Raw genomic sequence first — 22,872 nt, 5'->3', positions numbered from 1 at the left:
TGGCCATCATACTGTGCAGTACAGGTTTCGACCAAATGAGACAAGGATTGGGTGCACCTCTGGTCTGTCTAGTCTGTTGATGATCTGAACTGGGTTTGTTGGTGGAGGGTGGGACAAGGTGTATGTTTTGGAATAGGAGGATAGGCCACAGGGACCCAAGATAGGTGATGGGGTGTGTCCCTTGCCCTCTCAGTTGGGAAGAGGGTTTGGAGGGGGAAAGATAATCCAAAAGAAAGTAGTAGAATTTTTTGTGGACCCACAGCTTAAAACAGGAGGAGAGTTTAGTTCTAAGACAAGCAGCAGTTTCATCATTTCAAGCTTTTAAGGTGATTAACTTTTTTAAAGCTATTTTGAATCAGTTTTATTTATTTAAAAAGATTAAAAAAAAAACTTTTGGTGATGCAATGCAGCTTGCGAGATATCAGTTCCCCAACTAGGAACTGAACCCAGGCCGCAGTAGTGAAAGCATGAATCCTAACCACCAGGGAACTCCCTGATGATTAACCTTTTTGACACCTCATTCAGGAGCTAAGGAGAGGCCCTTTTCCTTGTGATTTCCCCATCCCTCTGCCACCACCAAAGCATACATGTGTTTGGAGCCCTGCTCCAAGGAGGGCTTTCAGGCAGACTGTCCCCAGAAACTGCGCTGCTACTTTTGGGAATACAGGACTAAATGTGGGTAAAATTTGGAACATCTGAGTTGTACTGGCTGGCTGCACCCCTCCCCCTCATGGATGAATAACAAAGTCAGTTTTGAGGGGTGAAGGGTGTCATTTCCCTCGAAATGAAGCCTCTGTTTTGCCCATTTAAGACCCTTCCCCAGGCCCGAACCACAGGTGAGCTTGTGGAGATGTCTAGCTGCCCACAGGGGGCAGTGTTTCCAAACCTCTGTCCACTGAGGCCGTTGGAGCGAGCCCCTCCGGACCTCTAGCTCCCCAGAGGCCCCAGCTCAGGGAGTGAAACTGGGACAGAACACCCACAGCACAGACATCAGTCACCAGGGGTTTTCCAGGGACAAGGATCACACGGGGTCATCTGAGAGGAAAAATACTGAGGTCCAGACAGTGAGCTCAGGCCCAGAGTCGGGGCAGGAGCGCCTGTGGCTGCGACCGGGAGAAAATGTCAGCGAGAAAAGCAGTTCCACAGACAAACAGGAAAGCGGACACTGTGGAGCAGAAAGGCAGAGCCAGAGGAGCTCTGGTCACGTTTATTACAAAATAAAGATCGCAAACCTGGTGCAGAAAAGATCCCTAAGAGCAGCTCCCCAGCCCACAGAGGCCCCGTCAGGCGCGCTGGCGCGGGGGCTCTCAGATGCGAAGGTCTCCGGCCAGGAGGGCAGTGTACCGGGCCGGGGTGAGCGGCAGGTAGGCGCCCCCGGCCTGGTCCAGGACGTAGAGTGGGTCGGACAGCGCGCCTGGGTCAAAGCCCTCTTTTGCCATCCGAACCTTCTGCTGCTTGAAGGTCTCTGTGGTGGCCAGGGACTCCTGGGGAGGGGGAGGTCAGAGGAGGCTGAAGGAAGGGGTATTCTGCCCCAGCGGTTCAGGGGAACTGCCTGAGTTTTGTGAAGGGGCAGGTCTGGGGAAAGAGGAGATGAGGTCCAGGTTTAGAGGAGCGGGTGACAGGGAAGAGAAGGGGCCAGGCCCGAAGGATGAAGGGGTGAAGAGTATGTGTCTGGGAAGGAACTGTGTTTTTTCTCTTCATAGAGTATGTTACGTGGGGGTCCTCTGGTGGGGTTTGGGAGCCAATGACTGCTGCAGATATATAGGGTGAAGTAAAGGGTCAGAGCAGGGGTGACCACTTACCTGGAGCCTTAGGAATCGAGGCCGGGCATAAGGTGGCAAGTTCTCAGAAACATGGGCATAGAGCTGCACAAGGTCCAGAGAGTGGGGGGGACGGAGAGCCAGGGCTGCCATCCCAGCCCGGCCTTCATGCCCTGGTGGGCGTGGAGGGCAGGATCAGCCATGGGCGCTGACCTCCACGAGGCCCTCTGCTCCCTGCACCCGAGGGGACACCACCACCGAGCGGTGGGCCTGGCGCCCTCCCCGCCGCCTGGGCACCTGGCACAGTGACTCCGTAGACGTTCACCTCCTGAAGAAAGTCCAGGGCCTCCAAGGCCTCGGCCACCTCGGTGGTGGCCACATTCTCCCCCTTCCACCTACCAGAGATGAGAAACTGGGAGTCAGGGGGCAGGGCTTGGTGGGGAGAGACAGAGGCCGGGATGAGGGCGAGGTGCCAGATGGTCTCCGGGAAGAAGTTGGAGGCTGGAGAGGAGAGGTTAGGTGAGAAGCTAGGTTGGTGCATGTTAGAGGTTTAGAGGGTTTGGGTCCCAGAGATTCAGATGCCCAGGAGAAGAATCAGAAAGTGAGGGGCAGGTACCTAAAGGTGTCTCCAGTGCGATCATGGAAGCGGAGAAAGCCCTGGTTGTCGCAGACTAACAGGTCCCCGGTGTTGAAGAAAACATCCCCAGGCCGGAAGACGTTCTTCAGCAGCTTTCCCTGGGCCAGCTCCGGGCCCCCAGCGTAGCCCAGGAATGGCGACTGCTGGCTCACAGGGGCCACCAGTAGGCCAGGCTCACCTGCCAGAGCCACTGGGGTCAGGGGTGGCCGCCCCCCACCCCACTCTCCAAGGACACCACCCCCGCCCACCCCACCTGGACACAAACCTGGAGACGTGGCCACACAGTGCCCCTGGGTGTCCCGAATTGGCTCCCCTGTGGTGACATCATAGCGAATCAAAGAGAAGGGGAAGACATGCTGGGGGAAGGGAGACCCAGGGACTGGGTCATTTCCGGTGCATGAGCCCCCTCCCCGCTCTCCCCCCGCCACCGTCCCACGGATTTCCTGGGTTCCTCCTGAGACTCACCCTGTAGAGCCAGGAGGCGCGCCCCACAGCGCCCTGCTGTCCGGTGTAGTTGAACGTGGCCACATTGCCCTCGGTCAGCCCGTACGTCTCCAGCACCTGCAGGGGCCCGAAGCGCCGCACAAAGCGCTCCCAGGTGTCCGGCCGTAGCCCGCTTCCCACCACCAGCCGGACCTGGTGTCCACGTTCTGCCTTGTTCTGAGACGAGTGGGCAGAGGGGTGGGAGCTTCAGGCTCCAGGTGCCAGCCAGCTCCCCGGAGTGGGGCCCTGCTCCCCATTCTCCTCGACGCCCTCCACTAAGCATCCACTTCTGACCACCCAGGCTCCTTCTCCCCCCTTCCATTTCTTCTTTTTGCTTCCTCTCTCTGACTCCCAGACAATGGTCTCAGTGCCCCCTGCCAACTGGCCATCTCCCCGCCGCCGTGGATTTGCCAGGATCTGCCCCACGCACCGGGGGCTGGTTGACAAGGTACCGGCACAGCTCCCCGATGTACTGGAACACCGTCACCCCGTGCTGCTGACAGTCCTCCCAGAACTGACCAGCTGAGAACTTGGACTTCAGCACCACCGTGGCCCCTGCCAGAATCAGGGAGGGAGAGGAGGAAGGAAGGAGGTGAGGTTAATAGCTGGAGGGGGGCGTGGGGCCCTGACTCCCTTCTTCCCAGACATTAGCCTTCACTATAGTGTAATTCCCTGAAAGACCAGGCTGTGACATTCATCCTTGCCACAGGCCAAGCTGGCCCTCATCCTTTCCCACCTGTAATTTAGGGAGGTTACCGCCTTGTCCCCACTTCCATCCTCACACAGTCCATTCTCTGAACCCTGCCCCCAGGTCCCAAACCTCTTCTCCATTTCCCCTTCCTGGGCTGACATTCACAGCCCTCCCATCCCCTGGCCTTTGGAGCCTGGAGTTCTGCAAACTGCATGCCCCCGCTGGTTGCTCAGCCTGTAAGTCTGAGCAGGTGATGCTTCTCCATTGAACCAGGAACTCCTGGAGAGGAGACCCAGCCTCCTTCCTCTCCATTCTCTACCGTGAAGGACTCAGGAAGCATCCCCAGGTGAGCACACCACAGTAGGTACTTAGAGGTTTGCTGGCATAAACACTTGCCAGAGGGCTGAAGGAGGGGTTGGGGTGAGAGAGACTGACCAATGCCCAAGCATCCCACGATGCCCAACAGGGAGCCAGACATGTGGTACAGTGGGAGGGCGAGGTAGATCACATCCTCCTGGTGGGCACCGCACAGCTGGTAGAATCCCTGGCATTGCAGGACCTTCAGGTGACTGATCCGAGCAGCCTTGGGGAGGCCTGGGGGTGGCGGTGGGGGAGGTCAGGGAAGGGTCTGAACCCCTCTTTGCCCCTGCTGGGTTTCCCACAGCAAGAGGCAGAGGCAAGGCTGAGACTGAGAAGGCAGGTCGGGATGTCCCAGAAATGAGGGACCTTCAGGGAAGTGGAGAAATGAAGAGGGGTGGGAGGATTGGTGAAGTAGGGGATCCTGACCCCTGGGATCGCCCTTCTCTCTGGGGTCTTTGGAGGAGTGGCCTAGGAACTGAGGAGGTCATAGATCCTGTTCCCAGGCCCCTGCCTTCCTTGGCTTGAGATTCTGGGAGGTAAATATCCTCACCCGTGGTGCCGGAGGTGAAGATATACAGGCATGTGTCCGTCATGTTCTGGGGGGCAGACAGGTACCCGGGCACTGGCCCATCCACTTCAGCTGAGGCCTCAGCCAGAAAATCGCTGATTCCAGCAGGACGGCTGTCAGAGCCCACAGCCCACAGGTGAAGCCCCATGGCTCTCAGGGCCGGTAGATCAGGCTCCAGGGACTCCAGGAATTCTGGATGGGGTGGGAAAGCACAGCCCCGCAGTTCCACCCGACCCGGAAGACTCCCCACCCCCGACTCGCACAGCTCCCGCGTGAGGCTGAAGACGACAGAACCGACGTCCCATCATGGGCCTGGGACCTGGAGCCCAAGTCTTGGGGAATCCCTGGGAAACCACAGAGAGAGCCAGCTGCCGCCCGTCACAAGCCCGAAGAACTCTTCCGCGCCGCTTCCGAACCCCTTGGAGAGATGCTGCCTCCTCCCCAGCCCACTCCAGCTCGGCCCTCGGCACGCCCCTTTCCGCGGCTGGCCCCGCCCCCGTCTGTCGGGCGCTCCGGCCTTACCTGGCGCCAGCACCAGCGCGCGGGCGCCGCAGCTGCGGAGGCAGTGCTGGAGGGGACCCCGGCGCAGAGCGGTGGGCACAAAGGCCGTGCGCAGGCCGGCCTTGGCCAGGCCGAACCAGAGCCACAGGAACTCTGGGCAGGCGGGGAGCAGCAGCGCCACGGTGGCCCCAGGTGCCAGAAGGGCCGCACCATCCCCTTCCCTCACGGCCCACGCCGCGCCGCTTCCGGCCGCCTGGTCTCCAGCGCAGTCCGCCGCCAGCTCGCCTTCCCCGGCGACCCCCGTGCCGCCGCCGCCGGGTCCCCCGTCCCAGCCTCGCGCGCGCAAAAAGGCGCGCGCAGCCCGGTTGCTCTGGCGCTCGGCCTCCGCGTAGCTAAAGCGCTGCGCGCCGTGAATGAGAAAGGTGTGCGCCGGCCGCTGCCGGGCCAGCTGCGCGAGGCGCCAGGCCAGGCTGCAGCCCCCCTCAGGACCTTCTGGGTCGGCGGCAGCGGCGGCCAGAGCGCGCGCTCGAAGGGCCCGTTTGCAGCGTAGGGCGCGCATCGTGAAGGCCAAGTCTGCCGCGAACCAGCGCAACTGAGACCATAGGCGCAGCGGTAGCAGCAGCAGAGGCAGCAGCAGCAGCAGGGGTAGCAGCAGGAGAGAGGCCATGGTGCCCGCTTCCTCCGCTCGGCCCGGTCTGGCCCCAGCAGCTCGCAGACAGGCCCGATACTCCCGACAAACTGGGGCCGCTGGTCTAGCGCTCAGACCTCTCCTTCCCGGGAGCGCGCGCGCTGGCACACGCCCCTTCCCACCCGGCCCCCCTCCCCACGGGCGAAGAGCCGAGGCCCGGGAGGAGTGCTAGTGGGGGGCGGCCCCGCAGCCCGGCCCTTCCCAGAGCGACGCTCCGCCCCAGGCGCCTCCCGCGGCTCGCACCCTACCAGCTCCTGGGCGGTGCTCAAGCCTTCCCTAAATCCCAGGGTCGGGTCTGGTTCAAGGTTTTCTCTAGGACAGTCTAGACATCTGGCTGGACTTTGGACCCCCGGTCAGAGAGCCATGGCACTAAGAGCCGAGTCCATCTTTCCCTTTTCCCTCTGTTTCACCGGATGCGAGGGTGGCACTCTCCCAGGAGACTGAGGAACTCGGCCTCCGGCCCACAGGGTGCTGCAAGTTGCGGCATGCCGCCAGTAGCAGCAGCCCCAGGAGATGGGTGGGGGGCTGAGAGCGAAGTAGGGGAGAGGTGGAGGCCCAGCCAGGCAGATTTCTGGAGGGGCCACGGCGGCAGAGGCCCCTCCCTTTGGGCAAAAGGACAATAATTGGGGCCAGCCAGCGAATGCTTTCCATCCTGGTTTTAATTGGGGCAGAGGAAACGGGGGAAGGAGAGAGGGGAAGGAAAAGAGGCCTCCTGTAGTTTAAGTTTTCAAAAGAAGGAGCAGCAGCTTTGAGGGATGGGAAAACCTGGATTCTGTGAAAGACAAATTTGCCGGCTGAACAGGAGGAGCTGTCTGCAGTCAGCCCGAACTTCACTCCTTTCTCTTCAGCCTGCCACTCAAGCTCCCAGGACAGCAGGGGAACAAATGCATAGCCAAGGAGCTTTTCTGCTGGTACACATGGATGGGCAAGTGGCTAGACAGGAAGAGGGCTCCTTCGCTCAGGTATCTGAACTCTCTACTCCAGGCACACATATTAGCAACCCCTGCCCCACCCAGCCCCCACCCAAGCAGGCAGTCCTCCAGTAGCCGGTAAGCATTAGAGTATGACGATAGCTTCTAGAAGGAAGCTATGCTCACCACTACACCACCAATGTAACACCAGCATTCTGGAAGCTCTGGAAGCCTCTAGTTTCTTGAGAGATGGATAAGGACAGACAGGCTTCTGGGAGATGGTACAGCATCGATTTCTGCCTGGACAGGTCAGTGCCTGGCCTGCATAGCCAGGAGCAGCAAGAAGGATGTGGTGGTTAAAGCCAACTAACTCCCTCCTGCTCTGGACAAGAAGGGGGCAGGCAGGAAGAGAGAGGGGGAAGAAGGGTGCCAATTAAACCAAGACCACCGGTACATGCACAGGGCAAGTGGGGCAGCAACTCTGGCACAGAAGAGGTTCTGGCTTGTTTTATTGTCATTTAAAAACAACTTTTAAAATGCGATTATCTCTGCCAAAAAAAAGAAAAAGACAAGACAGACAGATCCAAGGAAATGGGACCATTTGACAGTTCTGTGGAACATGTCTCTGGGACTCCCAGGGCTCTGGCCCGGCGTGAGGTGCCAACTTCAGGTCAGCACAAGCCTCCAGGGCAGCCTGGGTGTGGCTGTGGCCCCCCTCTCAGATTCCTTCCTGAACACCTGTGGCATCTAGCCCTCGGAGAGGAAAAGGCGACTTGAGCACATCACAGATTAAATGCTCATTTCACACCGATGTGCAGAGGACAGCCATAAAATGCCTGTTCAGAGCAGATCAAGACCCAAAAGGGGAGCGGGGAGGGGCGCACACACAATTTTTGCTCTCATCCTAGCCTCTGTGGCCAGCTGCCCCTTGGCCATTTCTCTCCTCTACTGAAATAGCTTTTGGGGAGGCTGGGGGAGGGGGCAAGGACTTCCACCACAGTCCTGGCTTTGCACAGCCTCTGGCTTCAGTGGGAATCGAGTATCAGCGGCAGCAGCAGTGATGGGGCTGCAGGCCCCAGAGGGGGTGGGGCTGGGGCCGATGGCAGCTTCTCAGGTTGCGCTGAAGGGGGCAGCTCGCCCTTCTCCCGAGAGAGCTTTGGGATGGGGACAGGCTGCTCCCCTGCGATCTCCCAGCCTCTGTTAACCTCTGATGCACCACGGAGGGGGGTGCGGGGACGGCCTCAGTCACTGTCAGACCCCACCGCAGAGGACCCTTTCCGCTTCCGCTTGGTGGGCTTCGGCTTTGTGTCTTCTTCCTCCTGAGGGAGAGGTGGGAGAGAGTCGCTAGCCCGGGCGGCTGCTGGGCCCAGCTCTGCCACACCCCGCCTCTCCCCTCACCCCGTGCGTGGCGTGCCCGGCCAGGGGTCTCACCGAGGCACTGCTGGAGCCAGACTCCTCCTCGGCATTCGGCGGCTGGGTGGCATTCTTCCGACTTCGGGGGCTGGACAGAGCGGCTTTTCGCCGGCTCTTGGGCGGCTTGGTGGAAGAGTCCTCGTATTCCTCGGCCAGGGAGAAGAGGTCGCTGAACCTGAGGGGGAAAGGGGGCGCTCAGAAGGTGGGTGTCCTGGCCCCAGGGCCACCCTCCCACCCCTGTCTCTGATCTATGTTCAAGCACCTGGTCTCGCCGGAGACTCAGTCTGTGCCCCCGGCAGGCCGCCCTCGCCCACGCCCTCCCCCTTCTCAGGGCCACACGCGCAGGGAGCCTCACTTCATCTTGTGAGCTTCATCACAGCTCGCCTGGACGTGCTGCAGAGCCTGCAGAATCGGAGTCTGGCTGAAAACTAGAGGGAGAAGGGAGAGCAGGGAAGGAGAACAGTGAGCTGTCTGCGCGCTGCCCCACCCGGATCCACAGGTGGTCGGAGTACTTGGACAGGGCTGGGGAGCGTACAGTTCTGCTTGGTGTTGGTCAGGTTGAGACGCAGATTGTCCAAGTGCTCTAAGATCTGCTCCAGAGTCAGCTGGGCCAGCTTGCTGCTGGAACTCCTCAGGCTGCAGGGAAGTCACGAGAGTGAGTCTGAGCTTGGGGTGCAGGCTCCAGGAGCATGGACAGCCTCCCTTACTGGGGTTCCTCCTTAGGACAGAGGCAGCCCCACAGAGACAGGGAGGACAGGCCTGGGAGGGGCCGGGCAGGGTAATGGAGGTGTGCTTAGAACAGGGACCAAAGAAGGGGCACAAGAAAAAGAGGTGAAGGGGCCCCAGTGGTCCTGCACGCCAGGCTGCTTCACACCACTAGGTGTCGCCCGCAAGCTAGGCAGGGACCAAACTGGCCCGCCCTGCTGCCGGACTGTGGGCCAGGGCAGAGGGTCCCACCTCTGCCTCTTGCGTGGGAGGCTGTTGTTCTTGATGAGCAGGGACTTGATATGCTCAGCCAGCAGCTCGTCATGCTTCATGCACCAGTGCCTCAGGATGCTGGTGGTGAACTGGTCATCAGGGTGGCAGGGCCGGCTCAGCACCATCTTCACCATCTCCTCACTGGGCCTGGGGGCAAGAGAGGGGTGTGGGCAAGGGGCTCCTGGCTCACACAGCTGACCACAGGAACCCCTGACACTCTCTCATGGACTTTTCCCCAAAACCCTGGCCTCCCTACCCCGTCCTACCCAAGGCTTGCGGTAGCTTTCTACTCTCACATCCTTCTCCCTCTTCTCTTTGGGCCAAGGAATGCCTGGTTTCATCCTTTGCGGACGCCAGGAGACAAGAAGTGAGACTTTTCAGTTTCACTTTTCAGTGGCAGTAGAAGGTGTGTATGTGTGTGTGCTGGGAGGGAGCCCCACTAAATCTCCCCCATGCTGCCCAGAACAGTCAAGAAGTGGGCCGGGGAGGCAAAAGGACAAGCCTGTGGTGTGTGAATGCTCCCTGTCCCCTGCCCAGCTGGAGCGGTGGGCCACCCTGGCATCGAGCCCGAGGAAGGGACACACAGCCCCCCAACCTTCCCACTTCCTGTAGGAAGCTCTGCACCACTTCCAGTCTCTCAGCCAAGAGAGGAGAGAAGGTGGAAGGATGGCAAGGAAGGAGGCAGGAAAAGGTGTACAGCTGCTGCTCCATCCACCTGGGGTTTCTGGAGAAGCGCTGTGACAGAGGGCGGGGCCTCCGCCCGCTCTCCCTCAACGCCCACGCCTGCTCAGACGGCTCACCCTCCGCAGGCTGAGGCAGGGGGCTGTGCGGCTCGGCACTCTGACCCTTCCTCCTTCAGGACTGGCCTCGTGGTGGCCTCAGGAGCAAGGGGGGGGGGGGGGGGGGAGGGGGAGCAGCAGCCTCCGGGGATTAGAACTGCTGTGGCAGCAGGAAACAGGGATGTCCGGTCCCCACCTCTGAGGGCAGCTCCTGGTGGGCAGGGGGGTGAAGTCCAGAGGAAGCCCAGATCCCAGGGGACCTGCTTATTTGTAAATCAGTTTGGGGGAAGGGTGGAATAAGCAGATGTCAACAACAGGAAAAAACACGGCAGCGAAGGGGCAGGACAGGAGCCCTTATGCGACAGGGCCTCTTGGTGTGCGCAGAGCGGGGACTAAAGAGCCCCCACGGGCGGGGGCAGAACTCACTTCTCTCTTCGGAGCTGAAGCAGGAGACAGGACAGGGCCTCTGGGTGCTCTATGGAGGAGGGTAGAGGCTGTTCAGAGGAATGCAAAATTCTGCAAAGAAATTCTGGCACTTCTCCCATCCCCCAACCACAGCTACTGGAAGGAATAAAGATAACCTTCAACAAGAAACCAGGAAGAAGGCCCCCAGTCCTGCACCACCTGAGCCCCAGTTCACACCTGGCTCAGTGGCGGCCTGCGGGACATACCTAGGGAGCAGAAGTGACTGAGGGGCCTGCCTTCCGGCACGTGGCACTCCGGTGGGAAGGGGAGCTGTGGATCTGGGCTGATTGCCAAAGCAGCCCGGAGGCCCAAGCCCTGGAGTGTCCTATCCAGTCACGTTCCCCACCCACGACCCTACTCACCCTTGTACTTGAGGTGCTGCAGTATGGGGATTATGGTCTCCAGGGGGATGTTGTGGGCCAGGAAGAGCTGCCAGGCACAGTACTGCTCAAAGGTTTCCCAGTCCAAGCTCTGGACTGAGCAGACCAAGAGGAGACACACGTCACATTCTTGTCACACACACAGAGAAGGCTAACCCACTGACTATCAGCACCTCACGCAAGGACGTACAGGGGTGGGAACTGCCATCCTAAGACCACGGGTACTTTCCCTTTCATGCGACGCACACTTCGAAAGCCTTCATACAACTTCTGTAATCTCATCACCCTGAGGCTGGAAGGTCAAGGAACTCTTATAGGGCCAAAAAACAGATCCAAACAGATGCTGCCAAAGGCCCACGGCAGGCTGGAAGGACCTTCTACCTCATTCTCAGCCCCAGAACCAGCTTTCCTGTTACTAGAAAGTACACAACCACCTCTGGGAGATAGTGAAGGACAGGGAAGCTTGGCACGCTGCAGTTCATCGGGTTACACATCTGAGCGACTGAACAAGTACACAGGGCTGCCACCCCCTCACCTCCCAGGGAACCTCAGGGCTTGGCACACTTACTGAGTATATTGAGGACTGAGTCTTTTCGAAACATGACCAGGTTTCCCATCATCACGTGGCAGACCAGCTCCTGGAGCTAAAGGGGATGAGGAAGAAGGCAGAAACCATTGGTTTTAAAAGAGGCCAGGAAGCTAGTATGGAAGGAGAAGCAGAAGACCTCATTCAGGGAAAAATCAGAGGACGTGAAACCCAAGTGATAAAGGGATGCGAAGGAAAAGGCATCCGACAGACACTGCGACTCTGAAGGCTTGAGGGCACTGGCAAGCGGGCAACTGGCGTCAGGGGGAACCAGACCCCCCTGTTCGGAGCAAACACTGTTACAGAAAGCCATCCCTTATGTCCTGATGGCAGAGTGAGAAGAAGCAACTTCTCTGCTTGGACGTAGCCTGGGCCCCGATCCATCCCAGCCTGTGCTGAGGGAAGGGCTGTGGGAGGCTGGATTACAGGTGTAGGGAGGAAAAAGCACAGGTGGGAGGGCTCCTGGGTGGGGAGGAGCAGAAATGGGACCCCAGTTTAGGACTGAGAAGGGGCCACAAGCCAAGCTACAGCCTCGGAGGGACGTGTGCAGGAAAGGTCAACTAGAAGTGGTCTGACCATTTTTGTTCTGAGCCAAGGGGAAGACCAACAGAGAGCTGAAAACAGTCCCCTCAGTTTCCCTGAAGAACAGGAGTGTCCCCGAAGCATGGAGAATAAGGGGAACTCAGCGGGACTGGCCTATACCCAGCCTGCCGTCCTGGGGCTCCACGTTCCTTCCCAGCCCCTGGGGCCGAAGGTACACACAGTGGCTGCCAGAAGCAGGGTGCCTGTGAGCAGGACTCCCTCTCTGCAGGCAGGAGGGCGGAACAGGGCCCCACCTCCCCAGGCCTCTCGGGATGACAGCTGTGTGTTCACCTGTGCTGAGTCAATAACAGCCACGATCATGTTGAGCAGCTCCCCGCTCCGCAAGGTCTCATCTGGAAACTGGAGGAAAAGAGGGAGAGAAGGGCAGAAGTCCAAAGTGCACCCCTCAGCTTTCCTCTCATAGCCCATCCCCACACCCTACATGCTCAGGGGAAGCTGAGCTAGCCAGACGTGGGGTCCTAACATAATCTCTAAACAAAGATCCAGTAGCTATGAGGCTGGGAATTTAATCCTTAAAGAACCCACGGTTTTAAACATGTGCGTCCACACAGTGAGTATGCGTGTGTAAGGAAAGGAATGGGGAGCCACCTAGAGACAAAGCTGGAGCTGAATGGGACTGGACATGATGTTAGTTCTGTGTGAAGCGATGACAGAATTAGCATTTGCATCTCTGGCAGCAAGGAAATCCAGTGTGTACTGACCCCTGCCAAAGAAGGTACAGAGAGTGGGTGTATTTGGGGAGGGTGCAGGGTGTGGGGTGCACAGGGCCCCTTCTGGAGAGGGGAGGGGTGCTGGGCATGAGTGCCCTTCCTCCCTTGGGTTTTTGGCTAACATCGCACTTCCTCCTGTGATGCCCACACCCTGCGCCCTGATTTCCCTGTTCCTGGGAACTCTCACCAAGAGGAGGAAAAACAGCTGTTATCTCCTCCTATGTCCCAATTCCTAGAGAAGACTGCTAGTAAACAAGGGAAATGAGAGCTGAATCTCCACTACAGAGGCCCTGGTCTTGGAAAAAAACAGAGAGAAATGCAGGGGCAATCAGACGGCCAGAGAGCTTGGATATGTGAATATGGATCTGGTTGGGAGCCCTGTCTGTCCTAGGTCCAGAGGATGGGGCCAAAGCAGAGGAGACAAGTGGACAGGCCCAGACACCAGCTCACAGGACAAGAATTCTGTGGGTTTTAGACACTTCTCAATTGATGGAGAGAGGCAGGAGGAGGGGACGGCTGCGGTGTGGGAGAAGGGGTCTACTGAGGCCAGCAGTGAAGGGTAGAGGAGGGTAAGGGTTGTGTGCAACGAGATGTCGTGGTCTCTCATGAGCCCACGGGCACAGCTGTGCCATCCCAGGGACACAGATGGAGGTGCTGACCTCTGTGTAGATGGAGGGTGTGAGGTGGCAGAGCAGTCGCACGTCGTCCTCCTGGCAGGCCTTCATGTCCATCATTAAGCAGGTGTGCAGGTCGCCCAGCTGGGTGGCCTGGGCAAATGACTCGTACAGGTTCATCTTCCCGGCGGCGGCTTTGCTGCAAGACCAGTCGGGCCTCAGCCAGCAGCCTGACCCCGGCCTCAAACAACCCCTAAGTAGACCCCCACTCTAGAATCCCTTTGCTGCCCTGGATGCCCCGGGCTAATGTGTCTCACGGCCCTCCCTGGCCTTCCCCAGAGACTTGGTGACTATGGAAATCAGGAGACACTCTTCTTTCTCCCCAACTTTCCCCTGTGCTCCAGACAGGGTTCAGACCACAATCAGTGAAGTTACTACCTGGTAAGAGTAAAGAACAGGAAAAGAGAGAGGGCTCACGTCAGGTTAGAGAAAGCTTTCTCTCTCGTTCTTTGGGCTGTAAGCAATGAGGGCAATAATACCTACAGATCCTTACCTCACACCATATGCAAAAAACTTAACTAACTCAAAATGGGTTACAGGCCTAAATGTAAGAATTGAAATTATGTAACTCTTATAAGAAAATAGGAGTAAATCACAAGCAACAAAAGAAAAGAAAACAAAAACAGGACTTGATCAACATTTAAAACTTTTGTGTTTCCAAAGATACCATCAAGAAAGTAAACAGACAACCTACAGAATAGGAAAAAATGTTTACAAACCATATATTTGATAAGGGACATCTACCCAGATGATGTCCCTTATCTGAAGAACTCTTAAAAATCCACAAGAAAAAGATAAATACCCAACTGAAAAACAGAGATTGAAACAGACTTTTTTCCCAAAGAAAATGCAAATGGCCAATAAGCACATGAAAAAATGCTCAACATCATTTGCCATCAGGGAGATGCTAATCAAAACAATGAGATGCCACTTCACGTGCATTAGGCTGGCTATACTCAAAAGCCAACAACTGTCCAGGAGCATGTGGAGAAATTAGAACTCACACAATGCTGGTGGAACCAAAGTGCTTGCATCACTTTGGAAAGCAGTTTGGCAATTCTCACAGATGTAAAAATAGAGTTATCATTGGACTCAGCAATTCTACTTCTAGGTATATACTCAGGAAAACTGAAAACATCTGTCCATGCAAAAATCTGTATATGAATGTTCACAGCAGCTCTATTCACAACAGACAAAACAGTGGAAACAACCCAGATGACGGTCAACAGGTGAATGGGAAAATAAATCATGGTAATAGCCATAAACTGCATTATCTGGTCATTAAGAAAGAATGAAATGCAGATACACACTACAATGGGATAAACCTTGAAAACACTGGGCTAAGTGAAAAAGTCAGTCATGAAAAATCAGACACTGTATGATTCTATTTATATGAACTATCCAGAAAGGGAGAATGGGAAAGTGAGTGCTAACGGGTATGGGGTTTCTTTTTGGGGTGATGAAAACATTCCAAATTAGACAGTACTAATAGTTGTGTATCTTTGCTGCTGCTGCTGCTAAGTCGCATCAGTCATGTCCGACTCTGTGCGATCCCATAGATGGCAGCCCACCAGGCTCCTCCATCCCTGGGATTCTCTTTGTGAATATACTAAAACCACTGTACACTTTAAAACTGTTACACACACACCACACACACACACAGAGCTCTGGTGATGACAACCAAGGGGGCTGGGGAGTCAGGTATGATAGGAGAGACACGCTCCAGGATGCTTCCCGACACCTTCTTACACAGGACCACACCCACCTGGCCCTTAGGTAGTAGAGCAGGTGGTAGCCAATCTTGGGCTGCTTTTGGTACAGCTCAGAGAGAAGGTCCAGCAGCAGAGAGAAGCTGCTGTTGTCTTCCTGCATCTGGCACAGGTTCCTGGAGTGGGAGATGGGAGCACAGAGGAGAGCTTTACCTGGGGCAGACTCTCCCGTGGCACTTCCGGGGGGCACCGCTGTCTGTGCCCACTGCATACCCCTCCTTTCTGGAGGAGCCTCATCACCCCAGGACAGAAGCATAAGCGTGCTGACAGGGAGGGTGGAGAGGGCAGTATCTCCTACAGCTGGACCTAAACATCAGAGAGGCTTACCTAAATATTAGGTAGAGAGGCTTCCCCACAGACTCCTCCAGGGACCTACAAGACGAAGGTGATATATGACAGTCCATGCAGGACAGAGGAGGAAAGGTGAGCTACAGCCACCTATTATGGAGGACCAGCCTGAGGCTAGATGCCAGCCTGCTCCTTTCTTAATGAGCATGGAACTTCCTGCTGCCCAGAGGCTTGCTCACAGAGAAATCAGGGGTCTAACATGGAACCAGTCTGGTTGTTGTCACTCTGAGACTCCTGCCCTTCAGGGAGCTCTAGGCAACGGTCCAATCCCACCTGAAGCAGCAAAGACTTGGGGCTGCTGGGTGCGGAGCAGGGCAGGACATGCAGGGAGGGGTGCGAGTCCACTGACCCTGTATGCCTGGTGTTCAGCAGGCAAAAATAAATCCTCTTTAGGTGAATCAGTATGTGTGAGAAGAAAAAAAACAAATGAAGAGACAATTTTTCTTGAGTCCCCAGCAAGGTACCTCTTGGACCCCGGGCCATAAGAGCATACCCCTAGCTTCCTGAGGCTGGGGTAGGGGTGGGGGTGGGGGGTGGGAAGGGTCCAGAAAGATGAGCCTTACTCCTCAGTGATCTCCTCGGGCAGCACTTCCCCTCGGAAGTGGCCCTTGAAGAGCTCCTGCAGGCAGGAAGCGAGGACAGACAGCTGCTCCGAGTCAAAGTCTTCCTGGGTGGTGAGAAGAGGAGAGACTGTCACCACCCAGACCCAGCCTCACTGCCCCCACTACCCAGAGCCTCTGAACTCATCTGCTTGCGGCTCCAGGATCAGCAGGCCCCTCCCCCAGCAGAAGGGACCCATCCAGAGGAGGGGAAGGGGGAGTCAGCTGCCTGCGGGGCTCTGGGCTGGGCTGCTTCCTCCTCACCTCCAGGACCTGGTCCACGATTTCCTGCATGACCTCACACTGGGCCTCTGTGTCGCTACAGAGCAGAAGGGGGAGGAAGTCTCAGGGACACAGAGGAGAGCAGAGAGAGGGACACACACCCAGCACACTCGCGTGCACAGAGACAAAACAAAGGCGCTCTGTGGGAAGTCAGGCTGTGGGCCTCAGGGCAGAACCTGCTGCTCCCTGGGCAGCGGCCAAGGAGAAGGGGAACCCCCACAGCACAGCTTCCACTCTTCTATTCAGAAGCTCTTCTACTCAGAACCTTGGAGTGAGAGCCTGGAGGGCTGGGAAACAAGGCTGCCCCTCCCAGCCCACACCCCGAAACCTAAACCGTAGAAGGCCTCTCCTGTGCCGCTTCGGTCACCTCTCCACACAGCCCCGCCAGAACCCCTCCAGACCCACCAGACTGCACCCACCAAGTGCCAGGCAGACACCCAGGGCCGGCACCCACCTCCCCTTCTGGAGCTGGAGCACTTTGTCCCTCAGGGATTCATCGAGCTGGTCAAGGTAAGGGGTAATATCAACTGGTTCCTCCACCACTGTCTCCTTGATCGGGTGGAAGCGAAACTCTCTCTTCTTCCCTGAAGGGAGAGATTTAGGAGAGCAGTCACTCAGCCCAGACAGGAAGCCAGACAGCCCCCTGAACAGTTGGGCCCTCCAGACCCGTGCTGGTATGCACCATTCACTCAGAGCTCTTGAGTGCCTGAAGCACTTCCCTGAGTGTGGCGTGTTCTAGCCTCAGGAAGCAAGAAAAGGCAGGGACCACTTGTCCTTTTTTCCCTCCTGCTTCAGTGTCAGGTTCTGGAGTCTCATCCAGGAGCACGATAACAAAACTAACTCAGAGGCACAGAGAGGACACAGAGGCTGCTCCCCGCAGCTAGTCCTCTTAGGACTGACACACGCCTGCACTACCTTTGCTGTTGAGATCCTCCTCATCGTCACTGAAGGCTGCCTCTGCGTTGTCATAGCAACTCTCATCCTTGTCTGACATGTGGTTGTCCATCTCCATGGAAACTGGCTCCTCGATTTTGACTTGGAAGTAAAGAAAGACAAGGCATTGATGGCCTCCTGTGCTCCACGCTCTTGGGAAGGGGAGACGAGAGGGCAAGTGGGAAGATGAGGAGCACATGACCTAAGTGGAACACAGACACTGAAAGGACAGGCATCTTCTCCTCCACCTTCCAGGGCTTTTTCTTGCCAGCAATGAGAGCAGCAGGGCACCTGAGGCCTCTATGCTCAGCTGAGGATCAGCCAGTAGGTAAGATCAGGCACAGTTCCAAGTGCTCTCAGAACCGAGTTGGAAAGCTCTGCCTAGCTTAAGCCCTTACCCCAAAACCAAAAAGGGGATCTGCCTGGAATTGGAAGCAAGATTTGAGACCCAACATGACAACCTCTCATCAGAGGACAGGGCCTGGGGCTGGGAAGAAAGAAGAGATGGACAAAGCTAAAGTGAGATAAACATACATTCCATGAAGGCCTTCTACCTACTGAGGAGAGGCCGGTTAAAAACAAAAAAGAGGAGTTAAGAGAGCAAAGGATGTCAGTGAAAAGCAGGTAAGATGGAGAAGGAGAACCAGAGAAGATGACATAAAAATGAATAAAAGAAAAAACTGGGGCAAGAAAAATTGAATTGGACAGAGTCACAGAGGTGGAGCACATGGCATCCTAAACAAGGGTTCTAGTCTGAGCATCCTGGATGTCTTCATCCCTCTTCTGAAATCAGTGATGGACTGGGTGGGTCTATACCTTCCACAGGTGGGCTGGGTGAACTGCAGAACTCAGGAAACTTCTCCCTCAGCATTGCCCGCAGCTCCTTATCCAATTTAGGGTTGTCAAAGAGGGGAGCCAAATGCCTAATGGGGAACATGAATGAAGGTCAATATCAGAGCTCCTCACTTCTAATGCTACATGGCACTAAACAATAAATAAGTCTAAGCCCAAAGGTATAAGTGGGCAATACTCTCTGGGAAGGGTCACTGGGGCACAGGTAAGGCATCTGAATCCCTCTGCAAGAGAGAAATTCCTCTAAGAGACAAGAGGACGTATGCCTAGCAGTCTGTGGTAGAGCTAGTACTTTCTATCTCAAGAGAAAGGGTCGGCAGTGGTACAGCAGTATCTGGACATGCCTGACCTAGTGAAAAACGAGTAGTTTCCCTGCCCCACAGACACATGAAGTGCTTACGCCAGGACCCGCTTCTCCACAATGTGATTGAGGGAGGAGAAGACACCCTGCCGCACGTGGCCCTCCAGCGGCGGATAGAAGTTGGGAATGATCTGGAAGGGAAGAGGAGCGGAAAATGAGCACAGGACAGGACCTTCCATCCAGACTGTTCTGCTGAACTAGACCTAAAAGCAGCTTTGGTGCCAGTCAGGAAACACTGGGAGGTATGGCTGCAGAAAGGACAGGAATGTTCCTGATTGTCCTGCGCTGTTAAAATGGGAAAGTCTTACTCAGCTGCGGTGCTCCTCAAGGAGACAGGGTTTTACCTGAAGTCATCATCCCTGCGGCTAAGAAACCCCATGGAGACACGGAAAGATCCAACTGCAGACAGGGGGAATGTGGGAGAGAAGCTTCACCAACTTAGGACAAAGGACCAATGACCATGACCCACTTCTGCTCCCACAGTCAAGGGGCACTGGGGAGACCTATTCACTGACTGCCAAGGTTAGGACACACATTTAACTCTGCTGGGCAGACATGGGGAGAAAAAATGGCTATGGCACTTACACGGCACATGAAGTCCAGGAGTGTGGCAGTGATGGCTGGGTGGGGCTTCATGGAGTGATGCATGACCAGGATGGCTGGTTCTGGAGAGTGTGGAATTAAAGGGCCCCCCCACATCAGAGAGTCCCCATAAAACAAGGTATCAATATATACAAATGGCTCCAGAGAAAGCTGTCTTCCCCGCCCCCTTCTAGTTCTGCTGAGCAGACCCAAAAGTAAACACTCCCCACAACGGCTCACAGCCCTCATCTCCCTTCCTGTCCCAGCGTTCAGCTTGGAGGAGGGAGGTGGCAGGAGATAGCATAGGCTTTTCCTCTGCCTGGACCCTCCCTACTCAAAGCACGAACATAAGGCTATGGGGTGAAGGGGGTGGGATGGTCGCTCAGGCTCATCAAAGCAATTTTCCTTCTAGGTCAAGGGAGCACGGATGAGGAACAACGGAACTGCTCCAGATAAGCTGCCTCCACCCCACGCTGCCCTGACATTTATGGCCACTGTCTCTGAGACGAGGCAGCAGCGCTGGGGGGCTGGGCAGCGGTGCTGCCCGATCTCGGTCACATACCTATGTTCATAATGCTATCCTTGTCTGGGCTGAAGAACAGCCAGTCGTAAAACAAAGCCAGCTTGGCATTAGAGGCAGCGACATTTGACTGGAAAAAAAAAAAAAGAGAAAAAAGAGACTAATTTCATCAACTAGCTCCCTTCCTGCAGAAGCCCAAGGCAGATTCCAGGGCTCACTTAACTGCTCCATCCACGAAATTAAGTTTATAGTGAGTCAGGGTGGAACTGCCCTGGGGGTGAAGACACCCAAATCTGTATATGTGGTCTCACCATCCAAGGGGCTGGGGATTGGTCTGGGTTCTTGATCCCACAAGGAGAACTCTGGGCCTGGGGGTCCCCTGATCACCCCCAAGCTACGACACTCAGACTAGACCCTCAGCTGCCTGTGCTGAGCTCCCCAGGCACATTCCTGAAGGGAAGACCCTTAGGCATAGCTTGCTGTTACATCTGAATCAGCACATTCCAAGGACCCAGTCAGACAGGGAGGGGGAACCCTGTCAGGAGAGGTCAGAGGGCAGCTAGATGCCAGAGAACAGTTTCCCACCCCAGGCACAGAGAGGAAACGCTGGGAAGGAAATGGCTCTACTGTGGATTCACCCTGTTCAGAGAAGGGAAGTATCCAGAGTTGACGCCAAAAGGCCCGGAAGTAAGGGTGTAAGGAACACAAGACCTGAATGTGAGTCAGGAACACGTCAGAGGAATAATCATACGTGGTTTCTGGAAGCTAACAGGAAAGACAGGGATGCCTGAGAAACCCAGGCTTCGAGACTGGCAGTAAAGGTTCAGATGAAACTGTTCAACCCTAAACTCACATGGGAAATAAAAAATGTGAGTAAACTTCTAGAGATATGAAGGGAGGCAGGGCAAGGCTGAGATACTCAGGAGGAAGAGGGTGAAAAGGGGCCCTTCGGGGTCAGGTGGCCCAGAGTCAGGAGGGAGCATGGAGGTTCAGGACGTGAGGGAGAGCGGGGTCACCACCCTGTAACCTCCACCCCTCGCCCAGCCGCTCACCGTGCACGTTGTCAGGAGCCAGCCAATGATGGCCCATCGGGGCAAGATATCTGAACTCAGCACTTCATTGGAAGGGTGGACAACTCCACAGATGTAGCGAATGAGGTCACAGCGCAAAGACTGACTGTCTGGGGTTGACAGGTACTGACGCTGGAACCAATCCTGGTATCGCTTTTGTTGACCAAACCGCACCTTGGGGGAAGGAAACGTTAGAAAGAAGAGCTAGGAAGGGAGGGTGGGATCTCTGGCCAGAGGGAAATGAGCACCATTCGACTCCAGGTTTGACTTAGACCTCAATTTCTTCCCACGATTTAGTCATTAATTCTAATTGTCTCTCAAGTCTCTCTGCCTTTGGGAAGACATTCTGATTTAACTCTTCCTCGATTTAGAAAGAATGCTGTCTACTCAGCACTGACTGAAAGCTTTCCTAGGCTGAATGACCTAACAGGATCATTATCTAAAACACAGAGATTCTCCAAACCTTCTTCCACCCAAGTCCTTCCCTTAAGTGGACTCAAATAGCAACCCTTCCTAAGGGGAAGATCTAGATTTCCTCTTCTATTCCCAATTCAACCAAAATAGAGATGAGAAAGGTTTAAAAAAAAAAACAAAAAAACAAAACTAAATCAACACAGTCCAACAGAACATTCAGCAAGGATGGTGCCTATTGAGCTCCTAAAATGTAGCTGCTAACTGAGGTACTGGACTTTAAATTTTATTTAATTGTAACTAATTTAAATTGCAACATGTGGCCCAGATGTAGACAGTTCTCCTGGATGACTTGGGAAACCGAAAGTTGGCTACAGCAGTGGTTCCTTAACATCAGACTAGCTGCACAGAAGTTGCTGCCTGGAAAGTCTGTTAAAAATACAGATGCCACAATCAGATTCTCTGGGAGAGTAAGGTCCAGGAAGGTGTATTTTTAACATGCTCCTCAAGCAATGCTGTCATATTCAGCCATGTTTGGAAACCAAAAGGCCGCAGCTCTCTTCCTGAGAGGTCATGGCTCACCCAGAGGAACCATGAGTTTCCCAGAATGAACACTCTCACTCTACTCTTTTATGGCACATTTCACAATGGTAAATTACATTACTTATATACAAGTATTGGTTTAATGACTGCTTTAGACAGACTGAAAGCTTCGTAAGAACTGGAACTGTTATGTCTTTCTCAACACTGTATCCCCAATTCTTAGCTCTATGCCCAATCGCACACTTGACCCACCCTCCACCAGACATCTGCAGGCTGAAGGCGGAAGTCCAGCTAGCACCTGCAGCTTCCCTTCTTGCTGAAGTGGGTTAGCTTACCCGGGATGTCATGAAGAGGAGCTTAGTCTCCATGTCTGGGGTTAGACGACATGCTAGGAATTTTCGAGATGTTCTTGACTGAAGAAGCTGTAGGATACCTGAACCAAGTATGGAAGGAAAGAGAAGAGAGCAGACTGATGACCAGGAGGAACAGAAGGCAGGCGGGTGACCTGGGCCAGGGACTGATGGCTCTTGGGGAGATTCTAAGACTCGACCAAGAGGTGGTTCTAACCAGCATCTGAATGACCTGCTCCATCCAACCACCATCCCCAGGACCCAGATGTATTCATTCTTTTCTTCTACTGGCCGTCCAGAGTCCCCTACTCACGTTATTCCAGTTGGCAACATGTGGGAAAGTTAGGGAAAACTTTGGGAAACCCTAGCCTCTCTTTCTGCTCCTGATGGTCCCACCACTGGGTCCTGGGATCAGTGTGGTGTTGTGGCATAAGCATGAGCTGTGGAGTCAGACAGACCTGGATCCAAATCCTGCCTCTGACACTTACTAGCTTTGTGGCCTTGGACAAATTACTTAATCTCCTTGAACCTCATTTTCTTTATCTGTAAATATGGAAAGTAAAATATCCACCTTACAGGGGTGTTCTGAGTATTAAATGAGTTAACATACACGAGCCTAGCACACAGCAGGCACTTAAAACAACTCAGTACATGTTTCCATAAAAGAAATTGTACAACATAACATAGAACCAGAGCTTGCTTCTCCTCTTCCCTGACTTCCTAGTCCTAGACTGTTACTCTCGTGTTGTATGTGCACATGTACACATATCACACACAGATGCATGCTGGAGAAAGGCTGGGAACAAAGCTGTACAGTCATTGTTTAGACCATAAGGACCCTGGGAAGGCAAAAGGGAGATAAAAAGGGCCTCGTTGGGGGAGGCACACAGACACGCTCCCTCCCCCACAGGGGATTCTGGCTAAGCTAGATCCTTGGAATTCAGAGGCATCACGGTTCCTGGGGAGGAGCCTTTGCTTACAGGACAGATTCCAGTGCCTCTGCTGAGTCAGTCTCACAAGATGACCTCTGACACTCCTGACACTCAGTGAAGCTGAAATTGGTCA

The 22,872-nt window shown here is 55.2% G+C and overlaps 2 protein-coding genes across 3 annotated transcripts in view; both read right to left on the bottom strand.

The window, feature by feature from the left end:
* Positions 1 to 1,166: 1,166 nt before the first annotated feature.
* On the bottom strand, positions 1,167 to 5,842 carry SLC27A3 (solute carrier family 27 member 3). 2 transcript variants are annotated; one of them, XM_020890861.2, is made up of 10 exons: positions 5,022 to 5,842; positions 4,482 to 4,691; positions 4,007 to 4,165; positions 3,311 to 3,435; positions 2,863 to 3,057; positions 2,663 to 2,753; positions 2,377 to 2,575; positions 2,058 to 2,155; positions 1,803 to 1,933; positions 1,167 to 1,484 (listed from the first exon to the last, which is right to left on the bottom strand). In XM_020890861.2, exons 1-10 carry the CDS (start codon positions 5,665 to 5,667, stop codon positions 1,308 to 1,310), a joined length of 2,031 nt encoding a protein of 676 aa, XP_020746520.2. In that variant the 5' UTR covers positions 5,668 to 5,842; the 3' UTR covers positions 1,167 to 1,307. The 2 variants fall into 2 exon arrangements, with proteins under 2 accessions (XP_020746520.2, XP_070323471.1); XM_070467370.1 differs by lacking the exon at positions 4,007 to 4,165 and having other exon boundaries at positions 5,022 to 5,762.
* A 1,249-nt stretch (positions 5,843 to 7,091) lies between these two features.
* The window catches only part of INTS3 (integrator complex subunit 3), a 38,362-nt gene continuing 22,581 nt past the window's right edge, over positions 7,092 to 22,872 (bottom strand). Inside the window, exons 10-31 of the mRNA XM_070467369.1 lie at positions 21,793 to 21,890; positions 20,486 to 20,677; positions 19,476 to 19,563; positions 18,917 to 18,996; positions 18,371 to 18,462; positions 17,935 to 18,041; positions 17,101 to 17,220; positions 16,640 to 16,769; positions 16,168 to 16,222; positions 15,868 to 15,971; positions 15,284 to 15,328; positions 14,953 to 15,072; positions 13,173 to 13,326; positions 12,074 to 12,142; positions 11,183 to 11,258; positions 10,597 to 10,710; positions 10,196 to 10,244; positions 8,970 to 9,137; positions 8,548 to 8,648; positions 8,368 to 8,440; positions 8,031 to 8,187; positions 7,092 to 7,918 (exon numbers count right to left, since the gene is read on the bottom strand). Coding sequence (XP_070323470.1) covers positions 7,841 to 7,918; positions 8,031 to 8,187; positions 8,368 to 8,440; positions 8,548 to 8,648; positions 8,970 to 9,137; positions 10,196 to 10,244; positions 10,597 to 10,710; positions 11,183 to 11,258; positions 12,074 to 12,142; positions 13,173 to 13,326; positions 14,953 to 15,072; positions 15,284 to 15,328; positions 15,868 to 15,971; positions 16,168 to 16,222; positions 16,640 to 16,769; positions 17,101 to 17,220; positions 17,935 to 18,041; positions 18,371 to 18,462; positions 18,917 to 18,996; positions 19,476 to 19,563; positions 20,486 to 20,677; positions 21,793 to 21,890 — 2,270 coding nt within the window. The 3' untranslated portion in view covers positions 7,092 to 7,840. The remainder of the gene's footprint in view (positions 7,919 to 8,030; positions 8,188 to 8,367; positions 8,441 to 8,547; positions 8,649 to 8,969; positions 9,138 to 10,195; positions 10,245 to 10,596; positions 10,711 to 11,182; positions 11,259 to 12,073; positions 12,143 to 13,172; positions 13,327 to 14,952; positions 15,073 to 15,283; positions 15,329 to 15,867; positions 15,972 to 16,167; positions 16,223 to 16,639; positions 16,770 to 17,100; positions 17,221 to 17,934; positions 18,042 to 18,370; positions 18,463 to 18,916; positions 18,997 to 19,475; positions 19,564 to 20,485; positions 20,678 to 21,792; positions 21,891 to 22,872) is intronic.

The sequence above is a fragment of the Odocoileus virginianus genome, chromosome 5 (assembly GCF_023699985.2).
Source record: "Odocoileus virginianus isolate 20LAN1187 ecotype Illinois chromosome 5, Ovbor_1.2, whole genome shotgun sequence".
Classification (NCBI taxonomy): Eukaryota; Metazoa; Chordata; class Mammalia; order Artiodactyla; family Cervidae; genus Odocoileus; species Odocoileus virginianus.
The sequence above is the reverse complement of the archived record's forward strand: the minus strand, read 5'-3'. Positions and strand labels throughout refer to the sequence as shown.